General features: G+C 37.0%; 3 protein-coding genes across 5 annotated transcripts; all 3 read left to right on the forward strand.

Annotated features, from left to right (window-relative positions):
• Positions 1-2,115: 2,115 nt before the first annotated feature.
• On the forward strand, positions 2,116-4,706 carry LOC140789336 (protein neprosin-like). Of its 2 annotated transcripts, none has more exons than XM_073139000.1 (7): positions 2,116-2,342; positions 2,430-2,516; positions 2,640-2,858; positions 3,172-3,345; positions 3,574-3,627; positions 3,865-4,011; positions 4,129-4,706. In XM_073139000.1, the coding sequence occupies exons 1-7, from the start codon at positions 2,145-2,147 to the stop codon at positions 4,501-4,503; spliced, it is 1,254 nt and encodes a 417-aa protein (XP_072995101.1). In that variant the 5' UTR covers positions 2,116-2,144; the 3' UTR covers positions 4,504-4,706. The 2 variants fall into 2 exon arrangements, with proteins under 2 accessions (XP_072995101.1, XP_072995103.1); XM_073139002.1 differs by having other exon boundaries at positions 2,640-2,774.
• Positions 4,707-5,585: 879 nt separating this feature from the next.
• On the forward strand, positions 5,586-9,694 carry LOC140788434 (protein neprosin-like). The gene is made up of 9 exons (XM_073137680.1): positions 5,586-5,596; positions 6,358-6,504; positions 6,804-6,981; positions 7,062-7,148; positions 7,253-7,471; positions 7,642-7,815; positions 8,834-8,887; positions 9,051-9,197; positions 9,320-9,694. Exons 1-9 carry the CDS (start codon positions 5,586-5,588, stop codon positions 9,692-9,694), a joined length of 1,392 nt encoding a protein of 463 aa, XP_072993781.1.
• Positions 9,695-13,491: 3,797 nt separating this feature from the next.
• On the forward strand, positions 13,492-21,333 carry LOC140789920 (receptor-like serine/threonine-protein kinase ALE2). 2 transcript variants are annotated; one of them, XM_073139828.1, is made up of 8 exons: positions 13,492-13,935; positions 15,344-15,442; positions 15,524-15,607; positions 15,767-16,138; positions 16,227-16,499; positions 18,771-19,160; positions 19,528-19,768; positions 20,245-21,333. In XM_073139828.1, exons 1-8 carry the CDS (start codon positions 13,878-13,880, stop codon positions 20,930-20,932), a joined length of 2,205 nt encoding a protein of 734 aa, XP_072995929.1. In that variant the 5' UTR covers positions 13,492-13,877; the 3' UTR covers positions 20,933-21,333. The 2 variants fall into 2 exon arrangements, with proteins under 2 accessions (XP_072995929.1, XP_072995928.1); XM_073139827.1 differs by having other exon boundaries at positions 13,493-13,935; positions 18,693-19,160.
• Positions 21,334-21,353: the final 20 nt, after the last annotated feature.

The following is a 21,353-nucleotide window of genomic DNA, read 5'->3' on the forward strand; positions in this document are numbered from 1 at the left end:
GGTTCACTAGCAGGCTAAGCCAAAGAACTGAGTATCTCCCCGACATACTAGATCGTTGGATCTTATCTTTGCATGAAAAGATCTCGAAAGATAATCTTGCTTATGCCTTCTCCATAGTTTGGGCTATATGGAAAGCAAGAAACAATTGGATAATTCGTCAGAAACAACCTCTCCCTTATGCAGTCGCTGAAGAAGCTGTTAGATTTTTTTGAGAAAGAAGCCTTCCTCCCTACAGGCAATCAAGGGGATCATGCACCTATGACAAGTCAGCAACCCTCGATGCTCAAGGAGAATGCAATCTCATGACGGGAGATCTATTTTGCTGGTCGATGCATCATGGAGAGGTTCTTTCGATGGAGGGGTGGAAATCCACCTAATAAAATTTACCAGCTCTAAAGGACTAGACAAAGCTGTCTACTTGAAGGATTGTAATAGCGTTCTCGATGGGGAGGTGCACGCTCTACTACTAGGTCTAAAAGAAATCACTTCTCACCCTTGCAGCACCAACTAATGGATTTTCAGCGACTGCCTGAAAGTAGTCAGTCCAATCAATGGGAGTGGTGGTCCAGTGAATTGGTCAATAGCTGGTATAATTCAAGACTGTAGAGTTTTGGTAGTAGTTAACACTGATGTTAGGGTTTTGTTCGGTAGTAGGACAAACAATAGTATAGCACATTCTTTTGCTGGAGTAGCAGAAAGGAATGGTCAAAGTATTGTTTGCTCTAGCCAAACTGATGTATCGTATCTATCATGCACTTAAGTTAATAAATATTAAAGTTGGGGATTTTAGGGCTTTATGCTTAAAGAGAAAAATCAAGATTGCCCAGCCACCATTTTGTTGAGGGAGATTAGAATTGAGAAATTTTGTAATTAAATATTTGCATAGTAAATTAAAGATTACTCCACCCGTAGATATAGACACATCGTCGAACTACGTATGTATCTCTCTCTATATTCTTTGAGATTATTTGTATTAGGGTGTCGAATATGTGATTAGAAATAGTCGATTGCTATTCCTCTATTATTAGCATCATATTTGAGTTTTTTTCAAATTGGTTGAATTTTGTCGTTACTATTCTATTGGTCTTATTTGGGAGTGAAAGTTTTACTTCCACTTTCATAACCCATTTGACATTTAGCACAACATCCTCGTGAGGTGTTGCCCATCCTCCGCTCTTCCTATTGTGCTCTTTTCCAATTTTCCAATCCTAAGCTGGATTAAAAGTCGGTTTCCCCACTCTAAAGCCTGGATTAAAGGACCTTTGGTTTTGGGATAGGTCAGACCTGGCCTGGGCCTGAAGCTGACCTGATGATTAATTTATATTATCAATCCCCATTTTCTATAGAACTTTTGCAAGCTTGTCGTGAATAATATTGTTTCGTTCGCCACCCTATCATTTGGCGTGATCTAATATAACATTCTTTTACATAAAAAAAAAGCATGAATTAAAACCTACGTGAGAAAGTTAGGAAATTTTGTATATTTATTGTTTACATGTTGTATTTTGTAACATTTACAAATGGTACTCTACGTTTTATAAACTATTTACAGAATATTCGTCCTCTGTACTACTTATCAGAATCAACATTAACAAAGAGTATACAAGAAAGGAACAGCAAATATGAAGAATTTCGAGGACCTCAGGGGAGTCCTAAAACAGTCATTATGTTTAATTTTATCTTAACGATTCTCTTGTAAACAAGAATCATATTTAAAACCATAATATATATTAAATTGCATCTAGAGATCTTTTTATAAAACTGAAATCATATGGACTGATTCTATAAAACTTGAAAACCACAACAGCTGATCTAGCCATTTTTCTTGCATATCAAATCATAGCAGAAAGAATTTGTGAAGTCGATGACCTAGTCAAACTGGAAACCCAAAGTCTTCCACTTTTCTTGGTTCCAGTCTCAACTAAACTAGATTTTCTTAATTAGGCTACGTACAAGTATATATATATATATATATAGAACAAGTTTGGGTAGATTGAGTTGGCATGAGAGGCACGAAAGACGAGTGTTTCTAGGCGTCTGTCTGATTCATGCGTTGGCAGACTATTTAAAGAGCCTCAGGCAATCTTCTTTTGCACCAAAATTTACTGTCTTAAAAGAGGAGAAGTAGCTCTTTGTTTTGGTCCATGTCTTCTTTTCTCAACTCTGTTCAATGTTCTCTATTTGTTATTCAACTATTGTTGGTCACCATCTATGGAAATATGCATGTCTCGGCTTCGAAGAATTTGGCTGGCAATAAGCAAACCATGCCCACCGCCCTAGAAATGAAGGAAATTAAACAGTACTTGGGAAAGATCAACAAACCTGCAGTAAAATCCATTAAGGTAAAAAATATGGTTGTGTAGCTAGGCTAAGATGATTTAATTTACTTCTGGGATAAACTTCTTTTAATCTTTGATTTGTATGTACAGAGCCCAGATGGAGATATCATCGACTGTGTTCGTATCCACCTGCAACCAGCTCTTGATCATCCTCTACTGAAGAATCACAATATCCAGGTTAAATTACACCGTCTTAATTTCTCGTTATCTCATATAACTTAAAAGTGTCTCTCAAGTACGTACTACTTTTTAATGGATGAGTGCTTCTTTGCTCCAATTATTTCCTATGAATTGTATTAGATGGTACCATCTATGATTCCAACTTATAGAGGTGGAAATTACACCATCAATACGCAAAGTGTTAGACAAGGATGGAGCGACGTTGGCAGTTGTCCAAGTGGAACAGTGGCAATACGAAGAATCAAAATTGAGGAGGTATTGCGAGCCAAATCTCTATCACGATTTGGTAAAAAGCCGCTTAATTATAGATCCAGTGCTTCAATAAATCCGACCCATGAGGTATGAGAAAATACTACGATCAGTAAAAAAGAACTTTATTATTTGCTTCGAGTCAATAATAGTTAGTAATTTACCTTCCGAGTCTCTACGAAACTCTGGCATAGTCACATAGAAGTGTTGATCCTTGTTTATGATTAATTTCATCCTCTCTTGCTCTATGTTTCTTGAAACGAGAAACAATGTACGTGCCTATAAAAAATTATAGCGAGAGGAAGCATATTACTTATTGTTTTCTCATCGTTGTTTTCGTCTTTGACTGATAGTTTTGTTTTCTTTTATATATGCATGTTTTCTAATATATGCATACATAAAGTACGCAATAGCTCACCCTAACACGCAAAATGGTCCAATCTATGGGACAAGGGCTACGTTCAACGTTTGGGATCCAGACGTTGAAGTCGGCAACGAGTTCAGCCTATCCCAACTCTGGATGTCCGCAGGATCATACGAAAACTCGGATCTAAACACCATTGAAGCTGGTTGGCAGGTATTTCTTGATGCACTTTAACTGCATACATGCATACATTATATATACTTGTTATATATTTGTTGGTTAATTACTTATCTAACAATCAACATTTTGAATCAACTGGTTATGTAATATGATATCAAGCCTAATTTTTCTAGAGATCATGGTCCATTTCTAGCTTAAAATTCGTAACTAGGAAGTAATTGGATGATAATCTAACGCGCTTTCTTATCTCTTTCTGGCCAGGTTTATCCTGGATCATATGGAGACAAGAGCACCAGGTTATTCATTTATTGGACGGTGAGTGCACAGTTATGCTATAATATAAAGTTTTCTCTTGTGGAATTTGGAATTTCCATTTACTTCTAGTGTCCCACAGTGTGGAATAGAAGTCCACCAGAGTTATGAAAGAGTAGACTTCGAATATATTTATCAAGTGCCTCAAATATATATAGGCTCGATTGAATCTAATCAATTCAAGCTTGAGCTCGACGTGATCAAGCTCAGCCGATTAGCTCAATGCTTCAAATATAACAGGCAGATTCATACAAGAATACCGGATGCTACAACCTCCATTGTCCAGGATTTGTGCAGACAAACAACAACATAGTCATCGGAGGAGTTTTATCCCCTGTATCAAAGTATGGCGGCAGTCAGCATGAGATAACCCTTTTCATATGGAAGGTATTATAATTGTCAAACGAGGGAAATAAAGGAAATATTGAATCACGAAGTATGATATATAATATATTTGTTCGCCAACACTAACTAGCCGATGAACAATATTGCATGCATTTTCAGGATCAAAGTAGTGGGAATTGGTGGTTGAAATATGGGGAGACAATTGTTGGTTACTGGCCATCCGAGCTCTTCACACATCTCTCTTCCCATGCTACTTCGGTGGAGTGGGGAGGAGAGATAGTGAACACAAGCCCTAATGGGGTGCACACCTCCACAAACATGGGCTCCGGCAACTTCGCCGAGGAAGGGTACGAGAAGGCGAGCTATATTCGCAACCTTATGATTGTGGACTCCAGTAATAGCCTTTCGCCATTGCAGTCCATCATAAGCAGTGCAACTAATCCCAATTGCTATGACGTGCAAAACTACCAAGACGCAAACTGGGGTGTTTCCTTCTTCTACGGTGGACCAGGGAAGAATTCCCTCTGCACTTAAGACTTTGTCATCTGAATCACTTCATCTTGGCCTCACCAATGCAAGTCATCGCCATACTTAATTCTCTAGCTATTTGTTACTTCTATTGTATGGGGGTGTGTATATTTGTTTGTTATCATGATCAATTGCCTTAATAAGGTCTACTATTCGCCTCCCCATTCTCGTCTTACGGTGATTTGTCTCTTGTTTCTTTTATTGTTAATTATGGCGAACTCAACAAATTATCCTTAGATCTTTGACAAAGTTGGTCGACTTATGATCTAAATTTTACTTGAAAAATACCTAGACATACGTATTTATTTAAATACTAGGTAGTATTTTTAACTTTTTGCTTTAGTAAATATGCCGAATAAAAATCAACGAATAAATTAAAGATGTGCACCAAGATTTTATGTGAAAAAACCCTAAACCGGCAAAAAAATACTAACTTGCAAAATAATACGTGTTTAACTCAGTCTCAATCACTAGATCCCGAGATTTACTACTTTTCGTGATTGGTCTTGAGTTTCAGTAACCCTCGAGATTGATTTTTCGTCTTGGTGACCCTTAAGATGAAAACCTTAATGTGTAGAAGATGGGACGAACCTTTGTTGGAGAGAAACATTGTTTCTTCAAAAATTCTTTTCCAAATAATAACCAACGTCACTTCCCAACCCTTATACACCTTATAAAAATAAGGTCAATTCCAAGTCAAATGAGCTCTCACATAACCTCAAAATTTGCAAGTTATGTAGGGGCGTTCTAATGCAAGTCAAGCCTGTTTGAACGCGGTGACTTGATTATCTACGACTCATTTGAAACAGCTAAAACTGTACTTCTGTATATGCAAACACTTGCAGAGTGCATTCGAATGGCTAAAATTGTACTTCTGTATATGTGAATGCCTGCATGGTGCGTTCGAACGACCTAAAGATATTCTCTGTATATGTAAATGTCTTCAAACGTAGTGACTTATCTACTCTAAATCTCGAAAATCTTCGATTCATATCTTATCGAAACTTGTAAATATACTTATGTACATATATAGAAACACTTAACAATATTTTGTATAAATTTACTACACTAAAAACCTAACACTGGTCATGGGCGTAAAGTAAGTTTGCTTTCTTTTGTTAAATGTATACACTTTCCCTTTTAGATGATCATTATTCTAGTTAATTTCACATCAAATTTTAAAACTGACTGGCTTTATTAATCACTTCTTATTTCAATGAGTTCCAAAGGCGAACGTTGAAAAATATCTTGATAGAATCATTATCATGAAATCAAAATGAAAAAAAAAAATCAGCATCCGATCTGGTAAACTGAAATTTCCACATCTTATCAACGAGCAAAAGCAAGAATAAAATAAGTTCTGTACTCCTCTCCCTCCCTCCCACTCTTTAGTTCTCTAATCCTCTCCTCTCTCTCTCTCTCTCTCTCTCTCTCTCTCTCTCTCTCTCTCTTGTGTACGAGCTTATCGTCGTCGAACCGACACCGCCATCGAACGTTGTCCTCTTGCCTGCTGCCATGGTCGGCAAGGGGAGGGAGGGCATGAAGATAAATGAGAAAAGAGAAGGGAGGGAGAGAAAGGAAAGGAGGCATTTTGATCCAGTTTAGGTTGTCATCAGTGCCACGTAAATAAAATCGACTAAATAAGAAGATGGCAATGGAATTAAATCCATATTTTAGAGGTGATATTGTAAAAGAGAAAGAAAGGTTTAGAGAGTCTCCTGCATATAATTAACCCTTAATTCTACTCGCTTCCTCCCATTAATTCTATGCGATCCCGGATAGATATCAAATCAAATCCTTGGGTTGGAATGACATAACTCTAGATTTAATTCTAAAAACCTTGTGCTTCTTTTAATACAGCTTGCTTTCGGCTTACATTGCCAATGTGAGTCCCACGTACGAATACAAGAAGTACGCGTACATAGTATTTGCAGTCCTTAACATGGCTGGCAAATCCCGTTGGGTGTACCACAAATGTGAAATTAAGATAGATATGGGACAGCTAAGGTGAAATAAGATACGACTGTATCCTCGAAGGAAAAAGAAAGGTTAATTATTTCTAATCTTAGTAGCACACCGAAAACAAAATAGATTTAGCAAAAAGAATTATATATTAGTTGAAGAAAAAAAATAAAAAAGAAGGAACGTGAGAGGAGTGATCTTGGGTGTATTCTGAGGTGAAGGATATATATATTTCTTATTCATGTATTAAGCTATTTAAAGGTCCGACGGCAATCCCTTTTGGCATCAAAATAGAAAGGAGGAGAGCTGGCTCTTTGTTTTAATTGCTCGATGTCTTTGTTCAGCAAATCTACTCATTCTCTTCTTCTTATACTCCTCGTGTTGTTAGTCACAAACTACGGAAGCATAGATGCCTCGGCTTCAAATTCTACTAGCAGTACTAGAGAGGTGTCCCCCATTGAAATGGAGAAGATTAAGCAATACTTGAAAATGATCAACAAACCTGCAGTAAAATCCATTAAGGTAAGTTATCTGATTAAATTAGCGAACTTTAACTTCCAGGCCTTAACTTCTTTATATATTTTTTTTCCATTTTTTTACAGACCATAGTTGGTGATCTCATCGATTGTATTCCCATTCACAAGCAGCCAGCTTTTGATAATCCTCTTCTGAAGAATCACAGTGTCCAGGTTTCACTGTCTCTCTCTCTCTGTCTCCTATTAACTTGAAAAGCCTCTCACATTAACTTGAAGAATATATATATATATATATATATGTGTGTGTGTGTATGTAGATGGTACCATCTGCAGTACCAAAATATACAGGTAGAAGCTACACCAGTAATTATACAGAAAGCGTTCGACAATCATGGAATGACGTTGGCCAATGCCCCAATGGAACGGTGCCAATACGAAGAACTACATTAGAAGATGTACTGCGAGCCGGATCACTCTCGCAATTCGGCAAGAAACAAATAACTTATACTGCAAGAGGTGCTGGTAGTGAACATGAGGTATATTAATTATTCTTAGCTTTTCTTCAGTGGTGTACTATTGGTTATCAGTGTTTAAGTATGAAGGAAATATTTCAAATTGCCATTTAATTATTATGCTGCAGAAATTTTGATGACCTTAATAATTTTCGTTCTTCTTCTTCTTCCCCTTCTCCTCCTTCCAAATTTAGTACGCAATTGCTTGGCCTGGAGGCACCCAAAGTACAATATATGGGACTAAGGCTACATTCAATGTTTGGGCTCCGTATGTCCAAGTGACCTACGAGTTCAGCCTTGCCCAACTTTGGATTACAGCCGGATCATATTCTACTCAAGATCTTAACACCATTGAAGCTGGTTGGCAGGTATTTCTATGCACACCTCATTATATACATCAATACATATAGGTAATAAGTTTAGTTACACTTATGCTCACATTCAGAATCATTGCTCCTAGATTTTGAAAACATGTAACTAAACTCATCTGTTGGTCTACCGTGAACTAATTTAATAAAAAAAATTGCATTGCTAGCATGTGTTTACTAAGTTATCTTCGTATAAGACTAAGTTACATTTTTTAAAATAAAGAAATATTATTTACATGATTGTAACTCCACTTCGTCCCATCATCTCTCTGTTCCTCTCTTCCATGTCTCTACATTGTCCTAGATCCACCTAAACTTCCCCAAGTGGGTGAGACTAATTAAAAAATGAGTAAGGGAAATAAGGAGGTAATGATTCACTTTATTACAAGTCAAAGAAAAGAAAAGGAGCTGACTTTTTTTTTTTTTTTTTTGTCTTGTAATTGCTTCAAGTTAATAGCTGAAAATATCTAATAAATGCTGTCACGTAATTTTGATCTTGTAACAAAGATCTTCCTCTCATACAAGATAGGGGTTGCCCAAAAAGTCACTCTCCATACCCAACCGAATAAAGCAAGGCGTAAGTCACTCGATCCGAACCCAAAATCTATTGAACTAGCTCGGTTTAAATTTGATCCAACCCAAGCTCGTAGTGTCCGGTCCATCTATTTAGAGCCCGTAGATAACGGCCAGCCCGTGCCCGCTATTAGCTCTGCCCACATCTTAATTCATAATCTCCTTATAACTTTCGTTAACAGAAGCACTTAAATACGAAAACCATGTAATCGTCACACAAAAAAAAATTTTTAATTTTGACAATTGGAAATAAATAAAAAAGTAAAATGGTCACTAGTTAAGATTGAAAAGTGGCCCATTCTTTTTATTTTGTAAAAAAATAATTATACGAGTGGCCAATTATACAATTTGATCCTCTAACTTTTTTTTTTAATTTCTAATAAGATTTTAAATCAAATGAGGCTTAGCATATAATCTTGAACTCTTTTTATTTCTTTCTGATTAGGTTTACCGATTTCTATACGGGGACAGCAGGCCCAGACTCTTCATCTACTGGACGGTGAGATCTATACGTCACAAGTTCTCTACCAAATGACAAGAGTCTACAAATTTTCTAATTGAATATGTTCTTGCAAATAATTAAGCATCATGAAATCTATCTTTGAGCATAAAACAAACGAGACCTGTAGCATTTCTCAATGCTTCTGTTGATGAAATTACAGAAGGATGCATATCAAACAACAGGTTGCTACAACCATAAATGCGCAGGATTTGTTCAGACAGACAACAGCATAGCCTTGGGCGGAGCTCTATCCCCTGTATCGTCTTACGGAGGCAACCAATATGAGATTCCCATAGTCATATGGAAGGTGTATATATATACATATATTTCAAAACAACAAATACGTACAATGCTTTTCTAGCTACGTAGTACGTACTCATCTTCTTCGTCAAGAATATGTCATAATATGATGCGGATGATAACTTTCAGGATCCTGGAACGAGGAACTGGTGGATGAGAGTGGGCAACAAGAACGTCGGCTATTGGCCAGCTAAGCTCTTCACACGCCTCTCGAGCTACGCCACTGATGTGGAATGGGGAGGGGAGATAGTGAACGTGAGGACCAACGGCGCGCACACGACGACGCGGATGGGGTCCGGCCAGTTCGCGAAGTCGGGCTTCAAGAAGGCGAGCTACGTCCGCGACCTCGCGACTGTGGACTCGAGGAACACTCTGCGGCCGGTGCAGTCGATAGTAACCCATGCGGATAACGCCAACTGCTATGACATCCAGAGCTACAGGAGCACCAACTGGGGTACTTACTTCTTCTATGGCGGCCTGGGCAAGAATTCCCTCTGTCGTTGAGTTCATCTATTGAGATCGAGTTTCAACTTTCTTTCTTTTTTATGTGATTGTTTTGGCGTTTTTGTCTCTCTTTCTACTTTGTTTGGTTGCGATTATGTAATAAAATGTGTTTGAAGGATTTGCTTAATGAAGAGAAGTGAGCATGTAAAGAGTATAATAGAGTTTATTGGGGTTAAATCCCCATTTCTTCTCCCAAAAACAAAAACAAAAAACAAAAAAATCACCTTCCATCTCACTTTTTTCTATATGTATGCAATTGATCCTTTCCATACAAACAATTGCAATTAGAGTTCATTAAAATCTCATCCGTCTACTTAGGAGCAACTATACTTAGGGGTCATTGGTTACGGAATAGAAAATTTTGAGATGAAATTAAAATGAGGAGCTATTCTGAGATAAAAATAGTTTTTATCTTAATTTCTTTTTGGGTGTTTGGTTGGGAAAAGAAAGATAAATACTAGATAAAAATGTGGGATAAAAATAACGTTTGGTTATGATAGTTGGGATAAAAGGTGAAAAAATAATCAAACTAACACTATTACCCTTTCTTAGTTTAATGTAAATAGATATTAGTTATTTCTTTTTCTAATAAATGAAAATTCTAATTAGGTCAAATTGTTATCTTTTTTTTTTTAACAACTAGTATATTATCTTCTAATGTTTTTTTTTACAATTCCTTCGTAATACTATTTTACAACTCTTTAGAAATCCCATTAGGTTATTATATTTTACAACTATTAATTTTATCTCTAATTCTTTTGCCAAATGTTGGGATGAAGATATCAGGATAAACCTCTTTTATCCTAAATTTTTATCTCAGCTGCCCATCTTGTTTAGCAAGATTTTGTGGAATAAAAAGGATGTTGATTGGACCAATGAGGAACGGTTCACCATGCCTTCGTTCCGTTCCTCACAACTGACCAACATTTGAAAGAGCAGAAATAACATCTTTATATTTTGAAATACCCTCCCCTTGCATTCAATCCCCAATGCCTCTCGTATCATTTAGTGGGAGTGGTCGCAGCGTTATATGATCAAACTTAACATTAACGGGACTCCATACTTGAGAGCATCATGCGAATAGTAAGGGTCTTTATCTGGGAGAAGGGAGAATTGACGTGATATGCACCTTGTTGGATGGGATACATTGGTTAAGCCAAAGGTGGAAATAGGGTTGGGGTTGCGCTGCCTCTGCACGGCGAAGAGGCAATCCTTGAAAAACATGTTCTTAGTGTTCTTCATGGCCATGTAGTGTCGTGGTTAGCATACTCCGAAAAAATTACGGTGTTCTCAAATTGTAGGATGCTAAGCCGACGCCTAAATCCTCCTGGATATGGAGGGCGTCATGTCAAGCAATGGCCAAGTTGAAGGAGGGCTTTTGGAAGAGCATAGGTAATCGGTGCGACACAGTGTTTTAGAGGAAGCGTGCTCGTCCATTACAATCAGTAGTTTATATTTTGCTTTGACCTAATGCACCTATCCTTATCGATTCTTGTCATGCCATTTTTCGGTCCTCTCTTATGGCTGAGTATGTCGCCCTACTTGAAGCACTCCTTGCCATTAGAGAATGGAGAGGACCTTCTCCGTTCTTGTGAAATCTAATTTCTTACTCCCGGTGTATATTTTGAATGATGTACACCGTGTCTCTTGGACAACAACCTCTGCGATTGAATATTGATGTCACCACTCACCCTCTTCCCCTCCTATTCGATCTCCCATATCTATTGCAAAGCTAATATAATTGTTGATTGGCTCGCAAACACTACTCATATCATAGATTATAGTTAAACTTAAACAAGGGGCTCTTGGCCTAGCTTGTATATAGTTTGGCCTCAGATGTTTCCAAAACATTTTATAACCGTGGCAATTAATTAAAAATAAATAATAAAATAAAAAGTAAGTTTACCTCGAATAAACTATCTTATCCGAGCTATCCATGCATGCCCTTGGAATAAACTCTCCCATGAATCTATGGTAGATATTACTACAATATACACTATTGATGACTTGTTTTCTTCTCCACTCCTCTCCTCACTGATGACAACTCTGCAATGTTATAACATCTGACATAACTCCACTGTTCTTAGTTTCCATATTAAGCTACAGTTTGGGCCCCACATAGTGGTAGCGGGCCCACCAGGCAACTCTTTCACTCTTCTTACGAAGAAACTTTTTGAACGGAAACGCACGCAGGAAACGCGTGGGGGAAACGGGAAGGCTAATGTTTCCAGCTTACTTCCTCACCTAAAAAGTATCAGACCATTTATTGCCGAGATTTCCAACTATTTCACCTTCGCAAATGAACGCGTTTCCGTTGGTTTACCCCATAACTTACCAAAGAGGCTACCAAATAAAATCCACGTACCTCGATATCTGGCCGATTTAAACACCTCACAGAGGCATAACTGTCATTATATCTTTTAAGAAAACATTATAATTGTTACTAAATTTTTCTCAACCCTTTCAAAGTTTCCAACGGTTACTTTTTGTTAAAACTAGGCCAAAGTCCGAAGGGGCGTATATGATTCTAGTAATGTGATCAGAAAGATAGTTAGTAATAGTACTGTGAGGCAGTTAGGCCTTAATACCATCGTTAACTCACCTACAAGCTCATTTAATAAAGAAAACGACAACGATACACATAGATCGAGATCTAATTGACTTATGTAACGATGCGAACGGTGGTGATTAAAAAGGTTTAGTTGATTTATATAATGATGTGCATGATTTTAGTAACGTAGCTAGAAAGTTGGTCAGTGATGACGTGGCAAACCAGTTGGGCCTTAAAAAAATGACACAAAAAATTTGGGTTGGGTTAGTTTACAATATTGTCTATAAGTAGAATGTAATATGTGGAATCTAGATTTATTATACTCTTTATCTTTTATATCAACACAAATATTTAAAGGGAAATATAAACTCATGACCTCTCTCCTTGCACTATGGCTCAACCATCTCACTTATAATATTTAACTATTACATCTCAAAATTATAAATTATAAGGAGATTTATATTTAGCACCCTACCTTTTAACCTATTTTAGATTTATACCTTTTATTTTTAATATTTACAAATCAAGTTATATATTTTATCAAATATAAATAGAAAATGCCCTACTGTTATCTATGTTAATAAAATTAACTAATCTTCTAGGTTGAATTAATTATATTAGAAAGATTATAAAAATGGCTTCACTCAAGCTATACATAATCTTACCAAAGTTATTTGCATGTTTCCTCTTGTTGTAGGATCTCTTGCTTAAGTAAGAAAATCAATCTCATACCCAACAAAAAAAAAGAAGAAAAGCGTAAAATTATTTTAATATAATTTGCTCCGTTTCTCTTGCTTTAGAATTTCTCGCTCGAAAGAAAAAAAAAAAAAAGAGTTTCGTAAAAAAAAAGAGAAAGGCATTTTAATTACTTTAGGAAAAAATATATTTAATTGATAGAATATTCTTTTTTATACCGTTTGCTTAAATTGTGTTTGCATTTTAACATAATATTTTCTTCAAATATTTGATAAAATATATGTTTGATATACAAATAATAAAAATTTAGGATTCCTCAGAAAAATTATAATGAAATTATAGGGTGCAAACTATAAATAGGTTAAAAGCAGGGTGTTAAATACAAATTTCCTTAGGCAGCTTGGGTAGTTATTTTGGAAGTTGTGGGGGTTGAGCTATTCTAATAATCTGAAATGGTGGCAAATGGGAAACGCGTCCACCTGCACACTGGGACTAAAACTTCCCTCTCAGGGATTTGAAACAAAAACCCTCGATTTAAACCTCTAATCCCAGAATTGGAAGGGCGATAAATGCAGAGATCCACAACTATTTCCTCTCTTCGCCACTGCTTTCCTCTTTCGCTTCCCTAAAGATTTATTATACTCTCTCTCTCTCTCTCTCTCTCTCTCTCTCTCTCTCTCTCTCTCGATCTGAGGCCCAGAAGAGGGGAAACGGTTTACCGCTACCACTTCCACAGATCTAGGGTTCCGGCCTCAGGCTAGGGTTTCGCCACTGGAGCTCCAGTGATCGAGCTCGGCGGCGGCGGTGGCGGTGGCGACGGAATGCGCGCAATGTGGTCTCTAATTTGGGGTTCCTGGTGACTTTGGAGCTCGATCACTGCTCTTGGTGATGATTTTCTTTGCATGAGTCGGATTCTTGTGCGATTGAGTCGTGGAGATGGATGGCGTTGTGATGCTTCCCCTCGTGGTTCTCCACTTTAGTTCTCTTTGTATCGGTACTCTTTTCTGGACTTGCTTTTACTTGATTCATCTCACATTGCTCTAGAATTTTGGTTCTTGATGAATGTGGTTAAGTTTTTAGAGATCCAATCTGAGTAATGAGTATAATTTGGCGCATATGTAAGATTAAGGGATGGTTCATGGGCAATGGCTGTCAAAAATCTATAAGTTGTTTGAGCCTTGTGCAGATTTAGCTTTAGAATGTAGGTTTTCTGGCTTCTGTTATGTTTTTGGTAAACAACAGTCAGTGAAATTGAAAGGTAGTCTTTTAGCTGACATTTTCTTTGTTGGTCGTTATATCTAATTGAATGCTGAAGTGACCCAACAAGTAATCAAGTAACTTCATACCTAAGCTAGAAACCAAAAAATTAAAAAAAAAATTGGGGGTTACTATATAAACTTTTTAAACCAGCCCCACATCATGATCATCACTTTTGTTTCTGAAGGTAGATGGGCAGGGATTTAGAGAAGTCAACTTGCTATTGCTTTACAAATTAACCCTCATTTTCCTATCTAATTTTCAAACATATGTAATTATGTATGCGACAAAACAATATATCATGTAGTTAAAAAGCCACAATAAAATGTTATAGTTAACTTATAAAAATTATGTTTTAGTTTTTAAATTTACCTAATCATTGAAAATTCTACACACCAATTGCCATTAACACCACCAGGCATCCACTATATTAGTGTTGTTTACTTGCTTCGTGATTATAGTAACTTTAAACAGATATTGATTGATAACAAATATGAATAGATTCTCAGGAGATTAGACTGTCAGCCTTTACCTTAGAAAAGGTTGAAAATCTGACTATGAGCAAGGAAATGAATAAAAGATCCGAGATTGAAGCATGTAATATTGAACAGACAACTAGTTGACCCTAAGAAAGTTGCTCACTTGTAGTCACTTATACTTCCGGCAGTCCTGTATATTTATAGTTTAGGAGATATTGAATGCTTTCAGACTTCTGTGCTATTTTATAGTTCCTCAGTAGTTAGTACTAACATTGTGTGGTTTAGTGATGATCCACTTGGTTTATCATACTAGACCCTGGCTCTTACCTTATTTTTATCTCAAGGCAAAAGCACTTAGATTTCTCGAGTTCTCCTTTAAAGTGCACTTGTAGTATCTATGAGCTCTATTTTTCTGAGCTAGGGTTGGCATAATTTATAACAATATTCACTGTTATTAGTTAAGTTCTCACATTGACTACCTTATTGACATTTAGTCGATTTCCAATGGGTTTAAGAACTTGAAATGCATGCCTTCTTTAGAAGTTCTCCATCTACTGACTAATATTGAGTATATTGACATCCAATGGTCACAATGCCATTTGAAATTGTAAACTGTGTTAATAATTATTTGAAATGTACTTCTAATTCATTCATGACATTCTGCAGCAATAACAACACAAAGTCCAACATCAAGTCCATCCAACCCTCCTGAAATAACACCTTTTGGACCTGGAAATGCCCCAGCATATTCTCCAATATATCCTGGTATTTGACATGTTCAAGCTTCCTTAACTTTCTGCGTTGTCCTGTTTCAGTTTATAAGTCTCATACTCTTATTCTTTTCAGGCTCCAATGCTCATCCACCTTTGTCAAAACATCACAAAGGAAGAACTCATGCTGTTTCACCATCTTCATTTACACCACCACAAGGTTTGTATATTCATATTTGATATGAACTTTCATAATTTGAATAAGCAAATTGCATTTTGGTGCTATTGCGATCAATGAGATCTTCAACCTAGTGTATATGTGCCTAAGCTTAGGTGCTCTTGCTATTATTTATTTAAACAATTTTATGGCCTTCACCAGGTTGTGATGGAATCCTCTGTTCTGACCCACTCACTTCAACTCCACTTGGTTCTCCTTGTGGCTGTGTATTTCCAATTAAAGTTGTAATTGATCTTGAGGTGGCCCCTTATCTACTATTCACGCATATAGCAGAACTTGAAGTTGAGCTTGCAGCTGGCACATTTCTAAAGCAAAGCCAGGTCAAAATCATGGCTGCCATTCCCAGTATCCAGGATCAAGAAAAGACAAGGATTACTATCTACTTGGTGCCTCTAGGGGAAAAGTTTGATAACATGACTGCTTTACTAATTTATGAGAGGCTTTGGCAGAAGAAAGTCCCAATAAATATGTCTATATTTGGTGATCATGAAGTTGTATATGTTCATTATCCAGGTAGCATTTCTTATTTAATATTTTTGCCAATTATCAGCCATATGCATCTGATGTAGTTACTGATTACCGTGTGCCATCACTGTCACAGGGCTTCCGTCCTCTCCACCATCTATATCTCGAGCACCCACGGGATTTAGCCCTGGTAGCACCGGAAGTAACCAGTACCCTTTCACAGCAGATGTGCCCAATGGCAAGTCACAGAAATTGAATGCTTGGATTATTGCTGTAATTGCAATATCTTCTTTCACGCTTATCTTGGCATGTATTGGAGTAATTCTCTTTGTGTTAAAATGGAGGAAACTTGGAAGACCACCTAATGCTGTGAGCCCTGCAATTACCCCATCAAATACTAAACGATCTGGTAAGATAATGGCTAAGATTACTTGGCATTAGCTATACATTTATTGGCAGGAGCAAAGTAATTTTTTGTCCAAAAGTCGTTATATTTGGAGACTCTTTACTGTACTCCAATGATATATGCAAATTATTTAGGAAAGAAAATGGTTGGATATTAACCATCTTACCTGGGTTCTTTATCTGATTGTTGTCAGATTATGATCAATAACATGTACCAGGATCAAATATGTATCTGGATATAAATTTTGGCTCGAGATTTTTAATTAAGTATGGATCCAAATTACCATGATCTTAAATCAGTAAAGATAACAAGATAATATCTCAATAGCACCTACATTGGTTGTGCCTTTCTTCAAATCTCTGACATCTATATTTTCTAGCCTAATATGCTATGTTTTAAGAACATTGTAGCTTACAGCTGATGTGTGATTCCAAACACAATAAAATTGAATAAGATTTTGAAATTAAACAGAATTAGAGCTGCATGGTGAAAGAGAGAAAAATTAGATATCGATATTCCGTTGTCCACTCCACTTCATTTTGATGTTAATCTGATGAGAAGTAAGCATATTCTACCAAATGAAGCACTTGATTTCAGTAGCTATGAATGAAAGTAGATGGTTTTGAATGTTAAAATTTTTCTCTCGTCCAGTTTATGTTGTTTTGTCAAGATATTTATTTGTACTTTTTAATCTTGGTGAATTCCTCTGCAAGATTGCTAGCCTATTAATAGTTTGTATTCTTGCACATCTGGAGGAGAGTGTGCATGTCGTTTGTGTGTTTAAGTGAAAACATACTTGGCTATCATTTAAGGTAGGAGTTTATAATCTTACATGCTAGAAAATTCATAATAAGAGAAGATGGTAAAAGAAAAGATTCAAGGTTACCAAGAACTGAAGGTAGCAATGGATAGGAAATATCCAACTGTAATTTTGGTATACATACTATCTAAGTACACTATTATAAGAAAATAGATATAGCGAAAGCTGGCATGGATATTGTGAGAATGTGCTTCTGTGTTGTACTATTGTGTGAAGTGGAACGCTTTTGGCAAAGTAATGGGAATTAAACACTTTTTGGATTTTGTAGATTTTAGAAGCTATGGAGTGACCCTAACTCAGTGGAGGCCATCATGTAATTAGCATGCATTGCTTTTGTGTTGTAGTATATTTTTACTTATAAAAGATGACCGTCCTTTTGGAAATTTTAAAGTATGAATTGTCATACTGACCGGCACAGGGTGTGCCGGCTCAGTATTGGCACATGGCATGAGGGGTGTTGATGGCACCCTTTAAACCACTTTATAAGAGCTATTTATTGGGCAGATTGCCTCCTAGTGATGACTCACCTTCTACAAGCGATCCAAGGTGGCAGATGCAAGGGAGCATCTCTAATGTTGGTAGATATTGTGAGGAGTAAGGAAGATGCTGCTGGCAGTGGATCGCTCAAGGAAGAAGATGAATAGTATGCACCTTTGCAGATCTTCTTCCGAAAACAATCCACTGAATTCAGATTCAACTTAAAGTATCAGATAGTCTGCTACTTTAAGTTAAATTACTTAGCAAGGAGATTTGAGGCCATGAGTTAGGCTGTACAAGGCAGCACTTATAGAGATTTGGTGGAAATAAGTTATGGGAAGAACTAAAAGCAATGAAACATTTCTGCCTTTATAATTTGCACTTGTTGAGATTGTTCACAAGAGATTAGAATTGTGATGTGAAGAAAGTTGTTACAGAGCCCATTTTTTGCATTCATCTGCCAAAAGGAAAGAGGTTATGAGGTTTGATGTATTGCATATTCCCCAATGAGGAAGCATTTATGTCACACAATTCTCCTACTAATTGTGAACAAATTAGTGCCAAATATTTTTAAAAATGGTCAGATTCTCTGACATAGTGTATCAGGCTCTTTTATATCACCTTGATTAAATGATTCTAACATCTCATGTCTAGCTGTTTCATGATCTTCTCAATTGAAAAGTTGAAGAAATATTAGTTAAATAGTTTTTTATTTTTTTTCACAATGTTATTTGTTTCTCAAAATAGCATTCCTCCGTATTGAGCTAGATCTTCATCTCTCATTTCTCATTCAGAGTTTCATGATCTTGGAGTACATTTTGCAATATGATATCGGTACTTAGTTGTCAAATAACCTGATATATTCTTGCTTTCTTCTTATTTTTATTCTCTTGGTTCAGTTCTACTTGCTAGTTTGTGGACCTCGCACAGGAAAACCTACATTTGTTATAACAGAAATGATGCATTATATCATGCAGGCATGAGGTCCACATTATCAAATAGTATGGCCAGCTCTACAACAGTATCAGCTGTTTCAATAATGCCTACTTGCCCACCATCAGTGAAGACTTTTACACTATCTGAGCTTGAGAAGGCCACAAGTGGCTTCTGCTTTAAACGAATTTTAGGGGAAGGTGGTTTTGGACGTGTTTATCATGGAGCCATGGAGAATGGAAGTGAGGTTGCTATTAAGTTACTTACAAGGGAGGACCGGAGTGGGGACCGTGAGTTTATTGCAGAAGTTGAGATGCTTAGCCGATTGCATCACCGTAATCTTGTTAAACTGATTGGTATATGCATTGAACGGAACAAAAGATGCCTTGTTTATGAGCTTGTTTCCAATGGAAGCGTTGATTCCCATCTGCATGGTATATCTCTAATAATGGCTACCTTCAGCCTATTTTCAGGGTCGTTGCTTCTTTTCTTCAGAGTTCTCTATCCAACTTGACTAAGATAACTGTTTAATAGTATGTTACTTGCAATTCTGTTGCATCTTATCTATCACCACTGTTGTGTCATGTGAAATTTACAGATTCGGACTAAACTATTTATGGTAAAATCTATCAATACTAATAATTACCAAATTGCTGAAAGCAAATTAGTCTGATGCAAATAGAATCAATAAACTTGTCCGCTCTATGCAAATATTATAAGTCCTTCCTCTATTATTAATTGGAGGGTCATTGCTTGGTTAAAGTTGTTGGGAGTAACAACGGTTTTCTACTGATGTTTCAGGTCCTGATAAGAAGAAAGGACTTCTGAACTGGGATGTTAGGATGAAAATTGCCCTTGGTGCTGCTAGAGGCCTGGCATACCTACATGAGGATTCAAATCCTCGTGTTATACATCGTGATTTTAAAGCCAGTAATATACTGTTGGAGGAAGATTTCAATCCCAAGGTTACTGATTTTGGTCTGGCGAGGGAAGCATCAGAAGGAAGTCAACATATATCTACTAGGGTCATGGGTACTTTTGGGTAAATATTTTTCTGTTCCATAATCTGTAGTTGCTTCTTTATGAATTTTCGTAGTGCATACTGCTTCATTCAAATACCGATGTTATGATTGATCATTCTGTCTTGATGAACAAAGTAGGGAGATGATAAGTGTATACACACATTATATCTATGATTTTAAGTGTATAAATGAGCACACATTATGTCTATGATTCATAAGTGTACATATTAATTTTACAACATGTAAACACAGCACTTGACATTTCTGTAAGGTGTGAAATGAGGTGTACATACTCCTTTACATTCTGTTTGACTTTGTGTTGTTTAGTTGAAGCTTTATTCATTGCTGTATTTCTTAATGGTTGCACCAAGTGGCATTTCATTAAGCCTTCTCTCTTCGATATGGATCTTAAAAATGATATATTTGCATTTCTGTATACCTTTTAATTATGTCTTTCTTAGAAAAAAACCTTTTAATTATGTTCTCTCAATTGCAGGTATGTTGCTCCAGAATATGCAATGACAGGGCACTTGCTTGTCAAGAGTGACGTATACAGCTATGGTGTTGTTCTGCTAGAACTATTATCAGGTCGGAAGCCTGTATATGTATCTCTGTCTCAGGAGCCAGAGAACCTTGTGACATGGGCACGGCCTCTGCTAACCAGCAGGGAGGGGTTGGAGAAGTTAATAGATCCCTCCTTGAATGGAAACTATGACTTTGACAATGTAGCCAAAGTTGCATCCATTGCTTCAATGTGTGTCCATATTGATCCATCTCAGAGGCCTTTCATGGGAGAAGTTGTACAGGCACTAAAGCTTATTTACAATGACATGGACGAGACCTGTGATGATTCTTATAGTCAGAGAGAGTTGTCCTCTTGTCCAGACTATGACTACAAGGAAGACTTTAACCCTGAGAGCAGCTGGTGGAATGGGGGTTCACCTGGCTTGGCATATGGGTATTCCTCTCCTTTCATAACCATGGAATATAGTTCGGACCCGATGGAGGAATTGCAGAGGCCTCATTCTGCGTCATCTATGGTTGGTAGGGTGGAATCAATTGCCTTGCATAACAGGTCAGGTCCTTTAAGAACCAAGAAGAAGTTTGCTGCATTTTATAGATTGAAAGGGAGCATCAGTGAACACGGGCATCTTTCACGCCATTTCAGCATCAATAAACACTAGTTGAGCCTGTGAAAGTTGACCCGGTGTGTACCTTGCTATTCTTCTCTCTAATTGTACAGTTCTAAGAAGAATGATGGCATCTGATGCATTTCATCATTACAGTTCTCTTTGCCACGGCTCCCATGCTCTGCTGTGGGGGCCAACATGCGGCTTCTAATTTTTGATAATTATGATTCATCTCTCATGTTTCAGATATATAATTTGGAATCCTTGTAACAGACGCCCCCGGTGCTTTCTTAGCATGCCGTGCCTTCTAATTTTTTTGATAGTTATGATTCATTTCTCATGCATCAGATATGTAATTTGGAATCCTTGTAACAGATGCCTGGTGCTTTCGTAGTGTGCCATGCTGATATAATGTTAATTTCTGACTAATAGTTTTTAGTTATTGGTTTCATTAATCCTCGAGTAGCGATTTGGT

Source organism: Typha latifolia, chromosome 5 (assembly GCF_019914945.1).
Source record: "Typha latifolia isolate L0001 chromosome 5, TyphaL0001v2, whole genome shotgun sequence".
In the NCBI taxonomy this organism is placed as follows: Eukaryota; Viridiplantae; Streptophyta; class Magnoliopsida; order Poales; family Typhaceae; genus Typha; species Typha latifolia.